This window comes from Vicugna pacos, chromosome 13 (assembly GCF_048564905.1).
Source record: "Vicugna pacos chromosome 13, VicPac4, whole genome shotgun sequence".
NCBI lineage: Eukaryota > Metazoa > Chordata > Mammalia > Artiodactyla > Camelidae > Vicugna > Vicugna pacos.
The window spans coordinates 17,270,305-17,288,302 of NC_132999.1; the positions used below are offsets into that span (position 1 = coordinate 17,270,305).

The 17,998-nt window shown below is 39.8% G+C and overlaps 1 protein-coding gene across 6 annotated transcripts in view; it reads right to left on the minus strand.

Annotated features, from left to right (window-relative positions):
- IL12RB2 (interleukin 12 receptor subunit beta 2) overlaps positions 1-17,998 on the minus strand; it is a 70,864-nt gene that overhangs the window by 46,477 nt on the left and 6,389 nt on the right. For 3 of the 6 annotated variants that reach the window (XM_072974228.1, XM_072974225.1, XM_072974226.1), the window contains 6 exons: positions 14,553-14,664; positions 12,750-13,037; positions 5,350-5,464; positions 3,915-4,099; positions 3,625-3,767; positions 2,515-2,665 (listed from right to left, as the gene is read on the minus strand). In XM_072974228.1, the coding sequence (XP_072830329.1) occupies positions 2,515-2,665; positions 3,625-3,767; positions 3,915-4,099; positions 5,350-5,464; positions 12,750-13,037; positions 14,553-14,628 (958 nt within the window). In that variant the 5' untranslated portion in view covers positions 14,629-14,664. Of the gene's footprint in view, positions 1-2,514; positions 2,666-3,624; positions 3,768-3,914; positions 4,100-5,349; positions 5,465-12,749; positions 13,038-14,552; positions 14,665-16,273; positions 16,362-17,998 lie in introns of those variants that run through there. The other 3 variants (XM_072974227.1, XM_072974229.1, XM_072974230.1) reach the window with 3 other exon arrangements.

Genomic DNA, 17,998 nt, shown 5'->3' on the forward strand with positions numbered 1-17,998 from the left:
ACGTCTAATCTTTCCTAGCAATATTTCAGAATCCCAAATGAATGAATACTTGCCTAGCTTCTCAATATGAGGAGGGGTGGCTGCAGCTGGTAACCCTGCATCTTCTCGCTCTTTGGGGATCTCTCAGCAACCACCCATGCCAGCACCATGATGGGAGGGAGGTCTGCTCTTTACCGCTCAGGCACTTGTATGAGGATTTAAGACTTTTATTAACTGTCCACAGTTGAGTTCAGCAAGACCAAACATATAAATAAGACTTTGAAAAAGGATGAATGAACAGACAGAAACACTGAACTGGTAATAAAGTGCTAAGGAATAGCTCACTCAACTTTATTTTGGACTCTCCTCCTGGGTGTTCGAGGTGGTGAGGGATCATCTTCCCCCAACACCTGGGAATATTCTCAGGCATTTCTGGACACCATGCAGCCCAAAGTTTTCCCACTAGAAGCAAAACACGATTGCTCGCTTCCCAGTATCAGGCTCATGTTTGATGGATACTGATTGCCGGACCGTCCTCCTAAACACAGGGCAGTGATTTCTTTCCTCCTACCCCTTACTTTGCGGTCATTTTAAAAGTGTTTTTCATGGAGGATCATGATAGGGGTTGAATTTAATGACACAGGAAGGGGCCACATAGAGTAAATACTGCCCTCATTCTCTGCTGGCATGCTATAAAAAAACTGCACCTAATCCGCTGGGAGATAACATATTGCTGTGTTTTGAGTGGAAAGGGCTGCAAAGAAAGCACTCTATCATAAGATCATTCAGTTTTAGTGAGTAAATTAAAAAAAAAAAGCTTACTAGTATGTTTTTAAACGCCAAGTTACATATGAGTACACATCTCAAGGGTTAAAAGGAAGAAGTGTTAAAAAAATTTCACACCTTTTACGTTGACATCAGTTAGTGTTTCATACAGAAACTGATGACAGAAACAGTGGTAAGAGGTGAAAACCATAGAGCTTAGAGTAAGAGAAAAGGGTTCTTACAACAACCCACAGAAAGATCAAACACAAAAAAGGGCGATTCAGGCACAGAAAGGAAGCCAGCAGAGCTTGGTAAGCGTGGTATATCTCAGAGTATGGGCTTCCATCTTCATGAATGCCTGCAATCACTCTGAATAAGCCAGCTTCCTTGGTTCCATTCATAACAATCCACGAGTTCATAGCCATCACAAGTCACTGCGCTCATTGTTATGATGGTGGTTTATTTTATAGGCTATGAGAAAGTTACCATCCCAGCCTGCCTTAAAGGGTTTTTAATTCAAGTAGATAAATACTTTAAAAAAAAAAAGGAAAGAAAAACATTTTCACACATCTCTAAACAGGTCATTATCAAGTGTGAGTAAAAATGATAGGAATTTACAAGCCCAGAGTTTCCCCAGTTTACAGTTTAGCTTAATGTGATATAACTTAAAAATGTCCCAGCCTATTTGCTACCTTGGACTTGGACATAAAATACAGCCCATTTTCAAGAATTTTATCTGCACTATGTATAAACAAAATCCAATCCATGAGGTATTCTAGAAAAGGCATTACTTTGACAAGTGTAATAAAAGGATAATAAGAGTAAACTCTGGATTATAAAAATGACACACATTTAAATAGAGAGTAAGTGGCTCAACATTAATTTAAGAGATTTTTATTATAAAATAAGATGAATTAATTATAATTTGTTGAATGAATTCATTTTTAAACTTCTTTTGAAAATGGAGAAATGTAATTAGTATAAGAAGAAAGGAAGAATATGCAATTATTCTATAATTTATATATTAATTATCTATTTTATTAATAGTTTAGATCCTTGAAAGTCATTGAGAAGTGTTAAAGTGTCATCAGTTACCAGAAATCACTATTAGCTCACAGGAGATGAATATAACTTAAATCATGAGGCTAGTTTACATGCACACGTATCTATAAATTTCACAAATATTAGTTTTCTCACATTAATGCTTCAAAATCTCCAGATAATAAAGCAATGGATTATACACCAATTATTTTTCCTTTGAGATAAATTTACCCAGAAATTATGAAGTTGTATCCTGTATCACAATTGAATGCTTTGAAAACTGTCTACCTTTTGTCAAGCTTTTAGTATGGCTTATAAGATCATATTAATATTCATAGAATCCAAAAGGTAAAATTATCAAAGTTTAATTATAAAGGAATGAAATTACTGGTTATAGCTTTGCGGAATAAGAGTGAGTTCCTGTAAGTGAAATAGAAATAAGAGAGAGAAACATTACTGAGGCATAAGCTTGCAACCAACATGACAACATGTGGCAAACAAGAATAAGACTTACCTAATGTTAAAAATTTCCTAGCAGTATAAACATATCTCCCTGGAAGCTTTAATACTTCAGTCAGTGTCAAAGTGAGCTTGTTAATTAATCCACTCATAGTTTTTGATTCAGTATCAGTACTTTAGAAATTCTATTCCAAGGAAATAATTACATCTTCCTCTCTCTCCTGTCTTTCCTCCCCTCCCCGCCCTCCCCCTTTTTTTTTTGACACATACCTTCTTCTGGTGTTTGTGCTCTCAGTGGTTCACTCCAATCACTCCAAATACCTTTATAAAGATGTAGCTTAGAGGAAATCTGAAATTCATATTCTGTAAAGGGTTTCAGATCCAGCAAATCATGTCTTCCTTTGGCATTTGTAGCATTAACCTTGAACCCAACAAGATTTAAAAAGGCACCGGTTAATACTAGATTAATTTAAATAAAAGATAAGACAACTAGACTAGATAGCCCTTCTTATTTTTCAAATCTGTCATTCAATGAGAAGAAATATCAATGACTGGTCTACTTAATACAAGTGATGTTACTCTGAAACAATGCTTCTCATTAAAAAACAAAACCAAAAAATTCCTGGGACTAAGAACCCATCTATATGGATTCCAAGGGGAATCCTGAGGCCAGCTGAAAAATAAAGATTGAAAACTACCAATTTTCAAAAGGGCCTTGACGAAGTTTCTTCCTACACTAGAGATTACTTTTTACTTGGTCACAACTAGAATATGATGAATGTTTTAACACAGACACAGAACTGGTTCCAAAAGGAAACTTTAATTATATAAGAAAATTATATAAGAAAAATTTTATTATTATACTTCTCTAGATGTGAAGCTGATCCTTTGGTATTATTATAAGCCACTATATTTTACAAAAATACTGAAAGGAATATTATCCTGTATTTTTATTATAAAAAATTTAATGCTTAATATTATACCAAAGCTCTACCTTTGGAATATCGAATTAATATAAGCCTCTGAACATTTCCTAATATTTCTCTTCCTAATATATTAAAAAAATTCATACAAAGTAATAATGTGATAGGGAATACACTAATAAGTAGAAATGAGTCATTTACTAGAAATAAATTGTAGAAAATTAATGTGGGTTTACAAGAAGCCCACGGCTTAAAAATTTCAGAATCAGCGATCAAATTTTAAGACATTTCTTACTAAATAGAAGCATATGTGACTTTCTGGTATATCTCAAACGTGTGTGTGTACTTTTGGGCTAAATATTCTTAAACTCCATATTTCACCAGAGTGAAAAGAGAGATCAGGGCAGTGTTACCAAGAACCCCTTGCTGGTTTTCCCCTGCACTCTAAGGCCATTACCATATTCCAGGACCTGCTGTTAATGGGCCGATATCTGAGTCGATTAAGCAGCACCAGCCCCTCATCTCTCCATTGAAGGGTACACCTGCTCACGGAAGCATTTACAAACTTGATCCTAATGTCCCACGGAGGAAGAGGCCACACTAGTAACCAGGACAGACAAAAAAGTGTGATTCCGGCTCCAGGATCAGAAATTGACATGAGCTATAAAGAGCTGAACATTTGAGTGATTTTAAAAATAATGTCTATGTGCCATGATCGACACCTACAAAAAGTGAAATGATACGTACCTACGTCCAACAATGTGAACGTGAATGGCAACGAAGCAGCACTCCCCAGACTATTGACAGCAGTCACCTTGGCTGTGTAACTAGATTCAGGTGATTCAGGGGTTAGGTTGATGCCAAGGTCCAAATGGTCACAATAATGATAATCACACTGCTTCTGCCAAGTTAAATTTTTTGGCCCATTTAACCTGTAAATAAAGACACTGTGTTTAGCAGGATACTTTATGTGCTACTGCTTCCTTTTAGCACAGAAGAGTAAAATGCTCAAATATTTAAAATTCTAGACTTTTTTTTTTAAGGTCAGTCTTACTACTAGGGGATACACTATGGGAAAATTTGCATTCTGTGGTCATAAACAGGACCATACTTCACCCCTCTTCCCTCTTATTGGTAGGATTGATATTTTTTTGACATTCATACAGATGAGTAACCATCTCTATATAGCCTGAATTCCCAAAACCCCGGCAGACATCTTGGCTCCTTAGGGCAGATCCAATCATCCAAAGGATCCATGACCACCACCTCGGTGCTTACTGCACAGAAGTGCCAGATCCTAGTACAGACCAGAACTCTGGGCCCCACTTCCTTTCCCCCATCTCCTGCTCACTTAGGCACAGTGCTACCAGCTGGATCTCTGCATGGGATTATGCAATAAAGTCCAAAAGGAAAAGAATCTCCCAGACTCTCTCTTTTAGTGGACTCTCAGGTCAGGCAAAGGTGCTTTAAAAAGAAAATCCTATAAACTTATGGTTACCAGGGGAAGAAACGGGATGGGAAGGGATAAATTGGGAGCTCAAGATTTGCAAATACTAACTACTAACTACTGTATATAAAATAGATAAACAACAAGTTTCTTCTGTATAGCACAGGGAACTATATTCAATATCTTGTAGTAACCTATAGTGAAAAAAAATGAAAATGAATGTACGTATGGATATGACTAAAACATTGTGCTGTATGTACACCTGAAATTGACAAAACATTGTAAACTGACTATATTTCAACAAAATTTTTAAAAATTATGCTGGAGTTAAAAAAAATAAATAAAAAGAAACTCCTCCAAGGCTAATGGAAAGCTACCACAGAAAAGAGTCTATTTATAGATCTTGACCCCAAGAGTCTGCAACTGCAAAAGAGAGAAGGGATATAATGCAGCCAGTTTAACCCTAGAGAGCAGGGAATAATGTCCACAGCGGGCCTTGGATGCCCTGAAGGGAACTCTGAGTTAGTCCTCAGACCCAAGACAGAAATTTTCACACTTCAGGTGAGTGAACCAACTTTAACTGATGAACACTAGAATTTTTTTTAAGTATCTAATTATATAATTAGATGTGTCTATTGCTCCTTCTCTCTGATAAAACTAGGACTGTTAGATATTTCTAAATATCATCCAAAAGAAGACCTACCAAAAAAGCTGCAAAAATTCAGTCTCACTCACTGTAAAGCATATGCAGTATACAGGTGGGTGTCTCGTCCTCTCTCCCAGGTGCAGGTCACGGTCCCATATTCTCCCTTCTGTATACAAGATAAGTTTTGAGGCTGTTCTGGAACAACTTTAAAAGGAAAGAGCAAAACTTCCTATTTTAAATAGCACACAGGTGATATTTCAAATTACACTGTACCTATCTGCCAACAAGGTAACAACACTTCCCCTGTGTCTCCCATACCCAGATGAGCTGGAAACTATTTCAAAATTCATCAAGTTCAAATTTGCCTCATAGGCATGAACTCCTTTAATAATAATAGTGGTAACAGTGAATATGGATCCAACACTTAACTATATGACAAGTCCTATGCTAAGTGTTTTATATGTAGTTTTTCTCAATTGCACATCATAGCAGCTACACTGCGTACCTACCACTATTATCCTCATTTTATTGAAGAGGAAAGAAATTGAGACTTAGAGGCGAAGTACCTTGCCCAAGATTCCAAAACTATGAAGTGGCAGATTCAGGGCTCCAGCCCAGGCGTGGCTGACTTGAGTCCAAGCCTGTCACCACCATGTGCTACTATTCTCCCTGACAGGTGAACATCCGGTGCTAGCTCCAGCACCCCAGGTCATGATGAGTTTACTTTTTTAGGATGAAGCCCATTGAAACATTAGAAACCTTTCAAAATGAGGGGCTTTCTCTCTTCATTGACCTGAAATTTGCTGCCAAGACACTTCTATCCACTGACCCTAGTCATGCCTTCCTGGACTGTACTACCTAAATCTAATTTCTGCAGCATCACTTGGATCACTTTATGAACATTTATAAATTAATTTTTTATGTACACAGACATAGACAACATTCCAGGTGCTAGGCACAGTGCTAGCTGTGGAAATGCAAAGGTGCATGAGGCAGGCACGGTCCCTTCTATTAGAAGGTATATATATTCAATGAAGCGATTTTATAGTCAAAGACGGACCTCAAAGCTAGGAGCTTCTTAGGTTTAATGGAGGTAAGAGAAAATACTCTGTTACTCGATTATTTCATTCTACCCTAGTACTGAGACCCACATGTAGATAGATGCTTCCTTTGGGTGAGATAAAACAAGTACACTACTAATGCCCCAGCTATCATCTGCTCAGAAAAAAAGCTGTAACTGATGGAATAAAAGTTGTTTTGTCCTTAGCACACACCATAGATCTGGGTGTTATAATTGCCCACTGTGTGACTTTGGCCAAATGAACTTCTCAGAGCTTCAGTTTCTTCATCTATAAAATGGGTATAACAATATGTAGCTCATATAGTTTTGCTTAATGGAATAATAAACTCTTTCTTTTCCTAAAACAACAGACATATGTACATCTATATATACACTTTATACAATCTGTATATACAACTACTTATGACTAAGCCATGTAAAATACTATGTTAATTTTTCATTTTATGTACAATGTCTTGTTTATCTTGGAGGTAGTAATTAATTGTTATGTTTTTCCATTTGTTTAGTTTTCTTACTAATATAATTCCAAACTCTCAAGCCAATTATCTGAATCATTATTCAACACATTCAGATGAGAATTCTATTAGTTTCTTTGGCTGGAAGACTAGTTTCTTGGAGCCTTGTGAACTTTCCAAAAAGATGTGTTTGCTTCTATGCCTGCACACAGCTTTCTAGAACTGCCAGTCCTCGGTGTCCTGGAAATTCCTTTTTTTTCCCTCTTTTTCCCTCTGTGTTGGATCTCCTGTTTCTTAGATCCAATGCTTTCTTCTTTCTTGATTTAACCACTTGTGTTGGATTATATCCTCCAGCAGTTCCTTGGGAAAAAGTGCAGGAGAGGCAGTACTTTGAACATAGCTACCAATGTCATTATTCTACCCTGACACTTGACTGATATTTTAGCTGAGTATAGAATTCTAGTTTGAAAAGAATTTTTCAGGGTTCTGTAGATTATGCTCTACTGTCTTCTACACTCTAGATGGATTTTGAGAAATCTAAAGCCATTCTGAATCTTGAACCATTGGAATACTTTATTTTTCCTCTTCAGAAGATTGTGTGGGGAGGTATAGCTCAAGTGGCAGAGTGCATGCTTAACATGCACAAGGTCCTGGGTTCAATCCCCAGCACCTCCCTTAAAAATAAATAAATAAATAAACTTAATTCTACCCCCCCCCGCAAAAAAAAAACTAAAAAAGGAAAAAAAAAAGAAACTGAGGAAATTTTTAAAAAGGAAAAATATAAACAAAACAAAAACAAACCAGAAGATTGTGGAATCGTCTCCTTGTCCCCACTATTCTGAATTTTCACAAAGATGTGCTTAATGAGGTCTATTTTCTTTCATTCTCATGGATTCTCAAAGAGTTCATACATTCTGGGAACTTTTATTTTTTAGTTTGGGAAACATTATTGAATTTTTTCTCTGATAATCCTCACCTGTCTTGTTTTTCTCTTTCTAAAAATCCCTAGTTTTCATAGGTTGGACCTTCCTCTAATTTTATGTTTTATCTCCTACATTTTAAAACTCTTGACTTTTTTGCTGTAATATGGGGGAAAACCTCCTCAGTTTACATTTATTCCCTCCTGTTGAGTTTTTCATTTCCACTTATCAATTTTTTGGGGGGTGGGGCATGTTTTCTATTCTCTGAATGTTTTCTCTTTACAGCATCCTATTTTTGTTCTGTACGCAGTATTTTCTCTTAATTCCTAAGGTATCAAGGATAGTTTTTTTTTTTTTAACATTTCTTCTCCCTGAATACACTTCTACTTTGCTTATATGCTTTTTTCCCCACATGCTTATTTTGGTTTCTGTCCTTCAAGTTGGCCATTTTCCTCGGATCTTTGTATTTTTACTCATCTATGGGAGTGGGGCACTAAATTATAAATTGCAGCTCTGCAGGCATGTCAGTTGACGTGCATTTGTTGACCCTGGGCTTCACTCCAAGGTGATCTGGCTAGAATTTCTTAGGAATCTCTGTTGCAAATAATTTTAGATACTTCCTCTCAGCCTGGTCAGATTTTCCAGAAAAGGATCTTCTAATCTGCCTGGAGGTCGGCACAGGCCTGAAAGGAGCTGTATGTCAATATTCCTTCAGTCCCTCTGTTTTTCAGCATGGCCCTACAATCTCAGCTGAACTGGCTGACACCAGCTCAGCGGCCCTCTGATACCCACACCAGCGTAGTGGAGCGGTGGCTGTCTGGCTATTTGGAATTAGGAAGGGGAGCTGAGGACATGTTTTTTAAAGTAGATGTTCAATCAAATCTCCCATTTTTAATCCCTACTTTTACCCTCACTCTCAGAAGTACATGGTATCACCAATTTCTGGGTCTTTCTGGGGTGGGAGCTTCTGCATTAACTCAGGTTGCATCTTGATGTTTCTCACTGCCAGCCGTAGGCTAAGCCAGTTATGGTTGGTCCACATGCTTTCCTGCTTCCAAAACTTTGTTGCTGTGTCTCCCCTCCCATTCTTTTTGTTCTTTAGGGTTTGTGCCTCTGGAAAACTGTCTTTTTACTGCATCTTGGCTATATTTCAGGGGGAATAAAAGTAAATACATGTGTTCAAACCAACATCTTTACCCTGACACTTTATAGGGTCTTTTGATGACCGAAGGAGATATAAAGTACTTGGCACTTTCACATAATGAAAAAGTCAGTCACATCCTCACCTTTACTCCTTAACGTCGGCAGAGCATCTCACTTTAAAGACCATAGCTTTTAATCACAAATCAACTTTCTCAACGTGAGTTTCCTGGACCATGAAATCAATGTGTCTACTTCAGCTAGGACTTGGTTTGGTCAGAGACTGTCTCAGGGGAAGCCAGACCTAATTCTCTTCAATACAAATTATAATATAATATGTATATATTACAATAGCTGATGCCAAGGAAAGGACAGAAATCAAAGTCTCCGAAAATTAAAATAGTTTACAGTGTAATGAGTTGTTACAAGTACTATGCTTGTTATTATTTTTTAAAGCCCTACTTCTTACGGGAAATAAAAAGTCTTGGAAAAATGGCTTTCAGAAATATCAACAGCCAAGCGTACACTGAAAACAACTAAGCAAGAATCTACTGTCTTTCATTTATTTCCTTGATTGTCCAAACAGCCTGCGGCTCAATGCTCGGAGGTTAACTAGAGCACCGGTTGTTTAGCTACTACACATTTGGACGAGCTCTGAGCAGCAGAGCAGCACCAGCCCAGGCGAGAGGCCGAGAGGAGAAAGTTCAAAGGCCATTTACCCATTCCCAGTTCTGACACGACAGCCAACTTTATGGCAGGCCCTCTCAGGACATGCAATGGCCCTAGGGGCTCCTACTTGTCACAGACAAAGAAAACGGGCCGCTGGCTCCTTCAATAGCTAGGACTGGGCTTACTGCGCTGGGGAAAATCAACATTCATTGTGTCTTTTCTTGGAATGAATAGCCATACTCAGAAAAAGGTGTTGCTTCCAGGCAGTCCTTCACCTCAAAGGTGCTAAGCTTGTTCAAAGAGCAGCCGTTTGATGGTGTGGTTACCACCTGAGCACGCTGCACAAGGCAGCATTCCAGCAGCAGCGTCCAGCTGAGCTGCACCAGTCAGACACTCTTCACCATCTCCCTAGGTCTTCCGATGCTGCAAAGTGTCACAGACCCATCCACATACTCTGGATGGAAAAGGAAACAAACGAAAAGGGGTTGCAGCACTCTGATGCGTCAGAGCAAAGACAAGAAATGGAATGGCCAAGAAAGGACATCTGCAAGGACACTGACTTTCAAGGCCATTGTCAGCCTCCTGCAGCACTGCAGACGCCTGCAACTGATATCACAGGGCTGAAGATGTCTAATGCCAATATGGTATGTTGGTCTAGTAGGATGGAGAATTACCTGGATGAAATATTCAGGTGTTCTGAGGACAAGGGAGGTGAGGATCAATGGTATTTTTCAGAAAATTTTTCGTTTTGCCGATAACCAATGCTGCTTGTACTTCTTGTCAAGAGAAACAGGCTCAGCTACCCAGCATGCTGCACACATGAAGGAAAGAGCAAAACTGATGGCATTGCAACCCGAGCGCTCAACATTTAAGCGCCTCCTATGTGCCTGGTACTAGATTAAGCACTTTGCATACAAGGCGTCATCTAATCACTACAACCATCTTACGGGGCAGGTGTTAGTATCTTCATAACACAGATGGAGAAACGGAGGCTCACACAACTGAAACTACGGGTCTGCCGTTAGTGGCACTCAAAGCCCCTGCTCCTTCCACTACACCACAGGCTGTCAGAGCTGACAGTATGTGATTCATGTGTGATGTGAGCAGGAGCCCCTGAGCTGGAAGACGAGTACTGGATCTAGGTTGTGCCTTCTGACCCCTAAATGACTTGCTTGGCCATTTGCTTGGTGTTCTGCTCAATGCTTGTGGTGGCCCTCCAGGAAAACTGCCTGGCACCAACCATATCCTTATGGGTCACAGAGAAGAGGCTTCCATCTTTCCTGAAAGGTCTCACTGAGCTCTCTCTAACTGTCTTCCTGCAGGGACCCTGTCCTTGCACCGTGGTCAGCCAGTCCACTGCAGCAGTTCCTCCTACTCTCCTCATGCCTCTCACCTGCCACTCGGGAGCTCCCCTGGTACCACAGAGGCACAGAGTGCTGTGGGATCGCTCAGGGCCTACGCATGCTCATGGGCCCTCGAGGCTGCAGGCTGCAAGCTGCAGGAAGGTGTGCTGCTGGCTCACCCTGTGCACTGTGGCTCAGGCTGCAGACGCTAACTCTGACATATTAGTTCTTACCCCCAGCAGCTGCCTGGAGGCACCAGCAATGAAAGGCAGCAGCGTGTGGGAGCTCACCCTGTGAGTGAGCTTTGACCAATGGCACACAGTTAAATTCTCTCACCTGTCACTATATTTTCATATATTCTTTCTGGGGATGTCCCTAGTGACCAAGTAACCAGTTGTATTTTCTGTTGACACTGTGGCCAACTCAGTAACTTAACTACCTCAAGTCTGCTTTTCTCCTGTCCTGGTTCACTCCCTCGTTCTTGCTTCCCTGGAAGCAACTCCCCTCTCCCCAAGAAGTCTTAGCATGTCAGTTCTGCCTCAGGAAGTTTTCTAGGAAACCAAGGAAAGGATAGTAAGTATAATGATAGTTCTCTTTTACCTCTGCTAAGCACAACAGCCAGTGGTCAGGAGTGAGGGCGGAAGGAAGAACTATTTTTGTGCAGTAAGTTAGGGAAGAAGTGCTCAGCCTTGGGCAGTCATCCTGGGGTGCAGATGTCAAGAGGGACATCTCTTTCTTCTTTTTAGGAAGTTGCGGCTTTGAACAAATTCTCACAAGCCAAGAAGGCATGAAGACTCAGCTGCGGAAAACCATTTTTCTGCCGCTGGAGTCCAAGGGCAACAGGTAAATCATCTTAATGGCCAAAAAGAGGAGCGAAAAAGAAAAAAAGAAAGAAAGGGGGTGGGGGAAAGGGGAGAGGAGAGGAGAGGCAAGAAGAGAGGATAAGGAAACTGAGTAAAAGAGATCCCAGTTCTACTGACTCGGACTTCTCACATCAAGGTGCTCATGTTACTCTCAAGGTTAAGTACATCCAAGAGAAAAAAAAAAAACGCCATTTGCAGCAACATGGATGGACCTAGAGATTATCATATTAAGTGAAGTTAGTCAGACAGAGAAAGACAAATACCATATGATACCACTTACATGTGGAATCTAAAAAATATTGATACAAAAAACCTCATTTACAAAACAGAAACAGACTCACAGACATAGAAAACAAACTTATGGTTACCAGGGAGGAAGGGGGTGGTAAGGGATAAACCGGGAGTTTGAGATGTGCAGATACTAACTACTATACATAAAATAGATAGACAACAAGTTTATACTGCGTAGCGCAGGGAGCTATATTCAGTATCTTATAGTAACCTACAATGAAAAAGAATATGGAAAGGAATATATGTATGTATATGTATGACTGAAACGTTACGCTGTACACCAGAAATTGACACAACGCTGTAAACTGCCTATACTTCAATAAATAGAAGAAAAAATGATATAAATGAACTTATTTACAAACCAGAAATAGACTCCCAGACATAGAAAACAACTATGATTACCAAAGGGGAACGGGGTGGGGAAGAAGGATAAACCTGGAATTTGAGATTAACATATACACACTATTATGTATAAAATAGATCAACAATAAGGGCCTACTGTATAGCACAGAGAACTATACTCAATATCTTGTAGTAATTTATAATGGAAAAGAACCTGAAAAAGAATACACACACACACAACTACACTTCAATTAAAAAAAAAAAGATGAAATACATCCATGTGGTGGGAGAAGAAAGAACACTGTCCTATATTTGGATTTCTGCTTAATACATGACAAATGCCAGATGATGACCAGTTTTTAGGAACTCAGAATGGAATGCTCACCACCAACGGAGATCTCTGCCCCACATATTCGAATCTCCTCGTTACTGCTACAAGCCAGTTTGCAGACAAACAGAGTTGTACCCAGGGGAAGACCTGAGACTTGAGAACTGAGGGAGTGACCATGCTGAAAATGGATTCTTCGGTCGAACTTGTAGAGGATTAACTTGTTAAAACTGGGGTATCGCAAGCAGCCTTGTTGGGGCTTCAAAGAGCACGAAATATTGACAGCTGATCCAAGTGAAATTACGTGGGACGGCCCCACAGTCACATCTCCTCTCTTGCACACATCTGCAATAAGACACAAACGCAATCCCAATCAGCCCATAGGAAACCCATTTCAAGATGGAGGGTTTGTGTACTTCCCTAAAGCTGGGTAAAACTAACCCCATCAAACCATAGAAACAGACATAAGCTACACGGCTCTGGTGAAGCACAGTGAGGACAGAAGGCAACCCTCTGAAAGTCTAACTGTGTTTGAATTAAAATACACAGCCTTCTCAAAACAGTAATACTACAACCAGAACTATAAATAGGAAAGTGGTGAAAAAATAGAGTTGGAAGAACATTCAGGAACACAGTTCCAAGAAAAACCAATCTCTCTTACATGCAAATTATTCACCAGACTACTAAAAGTACTTCCCAGAAAAAATCACATTTGTTTCCATTTATAATTTATAATACTTACTTCAATACTCATATCAAAAAGATTATAAAAGCTATTAAAAACATTTTAAAGGCTATTACAAATGTTAAGGGGCAGATGTGGGAATAATTTCCTCTATTGCCAAATTAGGAATATAATGTATGTGTAACCTCTACATTTATTTTATAACAAGGAGAAAATATTCAGGGGCTCTGGTGTGTTTGCAGTTGGCATCAAGGACAGAAATTAGGTCTAACCTGCCGTACCTTGCTATTCCTTCAAGATGTAAGACCCTGGACTGGACGAACCATTTCCCAATACAGCTAATACGAAATTACATGAATGTATTCTTCTTTTAAAAAGAGTTTTCCGTATTATTTACTATGTGCCAGGTCCCACATTACACTCTTAGTTAAAAGAGAGATCATTCTTACTTTCTAGAAGTTTGTATATGTAAATATGACAACTAATCAGAAATTAGCAGTTTAAGGTAGTACTCAGTAACTGTCAATGAAAAATGAAAAAAACCTCAGAACTATAGATACACCCTGGATTTTTAGATGTGAGATAAAGCCTCCACCGATTTTTTTTTTTTTTTGGTAATTATAAGGTTGCTTGGATTAACTACCATAAACAGAAACTGGTTAAAAAAGTTATTCACATCAAATAAAGGAAATACTGAATATTTATTTTAAGTGAAAAGTTTTAATTTTCAGAACTAAAACTAAAAGTCTCTTTCTCTCTCTTATGTTTGTTTTCTGTTTCTTTGATTTTCTTTGATCCTAATGGGCCAGAAGGTAAAAAATAAGCGAAGAAAATGCCAACCTTTTTTCTTTTTTTTAGGATAACTGAATCCGTTCATGAACACCCTCTGTTAAAATGCACAATAACATAAAACATTCATTCATGATATCTAGTTTGGTTACCTAGTCACTTTCTTAAGAGGAAACGATATGACTGGACTCTTAACCATTGGTACGAATTAAATAAAACACATATTAGTTACAGACACAGAACCAGACTTACCTACTTACCCATGAGAGGAAACTGACTGCAGAAGACCAACTACCAGGACATGTGCCACACATACATAGTTCATCTGAAACTGAGGACTTTAAACCAAAAATCCCTCCATGGATCAGATTCCACAAATAGCTTACCTATTTTGGCCTTAACCAACAGTGACATGATGACAAAAATAAGTGCCAGTGAGCATCCTCTAACTGTATGTGCCATGAACAGTCAACTCTGGAATGCACCTCTGTATTTTTCCTTGTTAAAGAAAAACCACAAATTCATTCATGTTAAATACATTCAGAAAATACCAGAACTAACCCCATTTAGAGGATAAAATGTCCCTTTAATTTTCTCCATATTGTTAAGATTTTTTTTTTTAATGAAGTCTTTTAGAATTGGGTTTAAATACTTTGAGACTATGGGCAAGTCACTTAACCTTCTGAGTCTCAGTCTCACACAAAACTTATTTTCTTCCAAACAGGGCTGCATCATTATAGTCAAACTCAGACTTAAATTCCAAGAGTAGTGAGAATTTCTGATCCAGTCATGTGCTTTTGGAAGTAACAGGAGATTCAAAAGGGGCTGATAACTCCCCAACCCTCCCCTGCCCTTGAATTTAGTAAATGACTGATCTCTTTGGCTGTAAGAAAAGAATCCCAAGGGTTCTGAGGAGGCTGTTCGGGTCTTCTACAGAAGTTCAATTTCACTTGATTGTTTGCTTGCTTACTCACTACTTATTTATTTTACTAAGTACCTGTATCTTGAATGATTTGGAAAAATGCAAATATCTGTTTACAATTTAAACCTAAGGAGAGACTTTAGCAAATTCTCTAAATTCTATTAAAGGTGGGCAAAAAATCCATGAAGTAGGCTGGAAAGTCCTGTGATGTCAGGCCACTGGCAACAAGTCAATGCAAATGTTCATCTCAATTCCATGCCTAGAAATGTGCCAGAATGTACTGGAGAGCCTCAGAAAAATTCACTCGTTCACTGAACAGAGATGGCTGCCATTCATGTGCCAGGATGGAGCTAAGTGCTGGAGATACAACAGTTCTGCCCTAGTGGGCTTCTAGGACCATGTCCACTTGCTCTTTTGACTCCTCCACCTCCAACCCAGTCATCACTCAGGGAAGCTCCCAAATAATATTAGCATCTTTTCAATAGATTTTTCTCATTGCTCTTCCTCTTGCTCCTGACTTTTAAGTCTTGGAGGACCTTAGTACACTCAAGACATTATTTTTCCCTCTATTTCTACTCTCTCCCAAGGGGTCTCACCTGGTCCCCTGGCTCTAGATATCACCTCTATGTTAAAGACTCTCAGATGCTTTTCTGCAACTCAGATATTGCTCTGAGCTCCAGCCTCACATGTCTGTCTCCTTTGTATCACTTCTTGGACATCTAGCAGACTGTTCAATATTAATATGTTCAATTTGAATTTTTGGTTCCCCTTTTCCAAACTGGTTCTTCCCCTCGCCTTTTCTACCTCAGGGAATAACATTTTTATCCCTTAAGTTGCTCAAAAATTCAACATCATCCTTGATTCCACCCTCTTTCTCATGCCCCACAGTCAAACCATCACTAAGTCCTGTCAATTTTACCTCCAGAATGTGTCACAGATCAGACAACTTCTCTCCATTTCTACCGTCTTCGCTCTAGTCTGAACCATCATCATCTTTCCTCTAGGTGACTACAGTAGCTCCTTAATGTGTCTCTCCAATCCATCCTTGCCCCTGTCTAAGTCATTTTCACAAAGCTGACTACCTTTTAAAAACATACATCAGATTATGTTACCTGCTTCACAGCACCACTGCTTAAACCCTGTCCAAGGGTCCCACTGCTGTTAGAAAAAATCCGAAGTCCTTACCACACAGGACTCTTTCAGCCGCTGCACGGCTTCACATCTCCCATCTCGCCACCATCATTTGCTCTACTTTTTTGCCTTCCCAGCTCTGCTTCATTCACACTGGCCTTCAGACTGTTCCTTGAACAAGACATGCCCTTTGCTGCTCCGGGTTCTCTGCACTTTTCATTTCCTCTGCTAGAATCCTCTTCCCCCGGCTCTTAGTGGCTGACTGACTTACATCATTCCGATCTCAGATCATGTGTCACTTCCTCAGAGAGCCCCTCCCTGACCACCTAGCCAAAGTGGTCTTGCCCAGCTCCTTTCTATTTATCACCTTATTGATTGATTGATTTAATGGTAGAATCTGTACTTACCTTGTTAATTTACTTGATTACTTGTTTGTCATCTATCCTTGTGCTAGAATTTCAGCCACCATGTGAGCAGGAACACTGACTGTCCTGCTCACTGCTGTATGCCAGCACTCGGCATTGGGAGAGAGTACTCAAAAAATGTTTATTGAGAGAAAGAAAGAAGGGAAAGGGGAGGTGGAGGGAGGAATATGAGCTGACCCACCAAAGATGTCCATGCCCTCATCCCCAGAACCTATGAATATATTATACTGCATGACAAAGGGACTTTGGAGATGTGATTAAAGCTGGGGACCTTGAGGTGGCAAGATTATCCTGGGTATGCAAGTAGGCCCTAAAAATCTAAGAGTCTTTGTGGATGAGGGAGGCAGAGAGTTGGTCAGAGCCGTGATGTCAGGATTGCTGCCGCTGACTTCAAAGTTGGAGGAAGGGGGCCTGAGCCAAGGAATGTGGTGGCCTCTAAAACTGAGGGATGAATCTCAGTTTACAAATAAAATGTAAACTGTGGGTCTTGGTTAAAAATGTTTGAGAAACACTGATCTAAGCTGAAGTCTGACAGTTTCACACCCTCTAAATCATAAAGCTCAAGGTCACAACACATGATGGCCTCTGTGAGCGAATTCCTGTCGTTGTCACCAGCCACGTCCACCACTACTGACACTCCACTGTCTGGTAGCACTGAGCACTTCTATTCCTCTGCACACCCCAGGCCAGTCCATGCTTCTGTGTCTTTGTTCACGCTATTCTCTTACCTTTCCACTGTTCTTAGACTGGCTAAGTCTTTCTCATCCTTCCCAACTCAGCTCAGACACCTTTTATTCATTTATTCAGCAAATACGTATTGAGCAGTCTGCTATATACTTACGGCTTGAGAGAGAGTGGAGGACAAGATAGACAGGGTTTAGCTCTCATGGAACCAACATTTTGGAGTAAAAAGACAGAAAATAAACACATAACACACACATGAATTCAGATAATGACAAAAGGCTACAGGAAGAAACTGGGGAGGAGAGAAAACGGTGAATGAAGGCGTTTCTAGGAGGTGAAACTCAAGCTGAGATTGGTCCAGGCCAGGCGAAAACTCACAAAGAGTTTTTACGACAGAGAAAACGGGGAGCTTTGTAAAGCCTGGCGGCAGAGGAACGAGCCTGCTGTAGGTGAGGCACAGAAGTAAGGTCAGGGTAGCTGGGGAAGGTGACTGTGGAGAGAATGGTATGAAACGAAACTGGAGAAGGCAGCAGAAGTCAGGTCTACCACGGGCTTGTCTGTCATGGAAGGGAGCCTGGATTTTACTCTGAAATCTATGGGAAGCCACTGGTGTATATTTAGAGGTTTTATTTATTTATTTACTGGGTTTTTATTTGGGTGTCCCAAGATA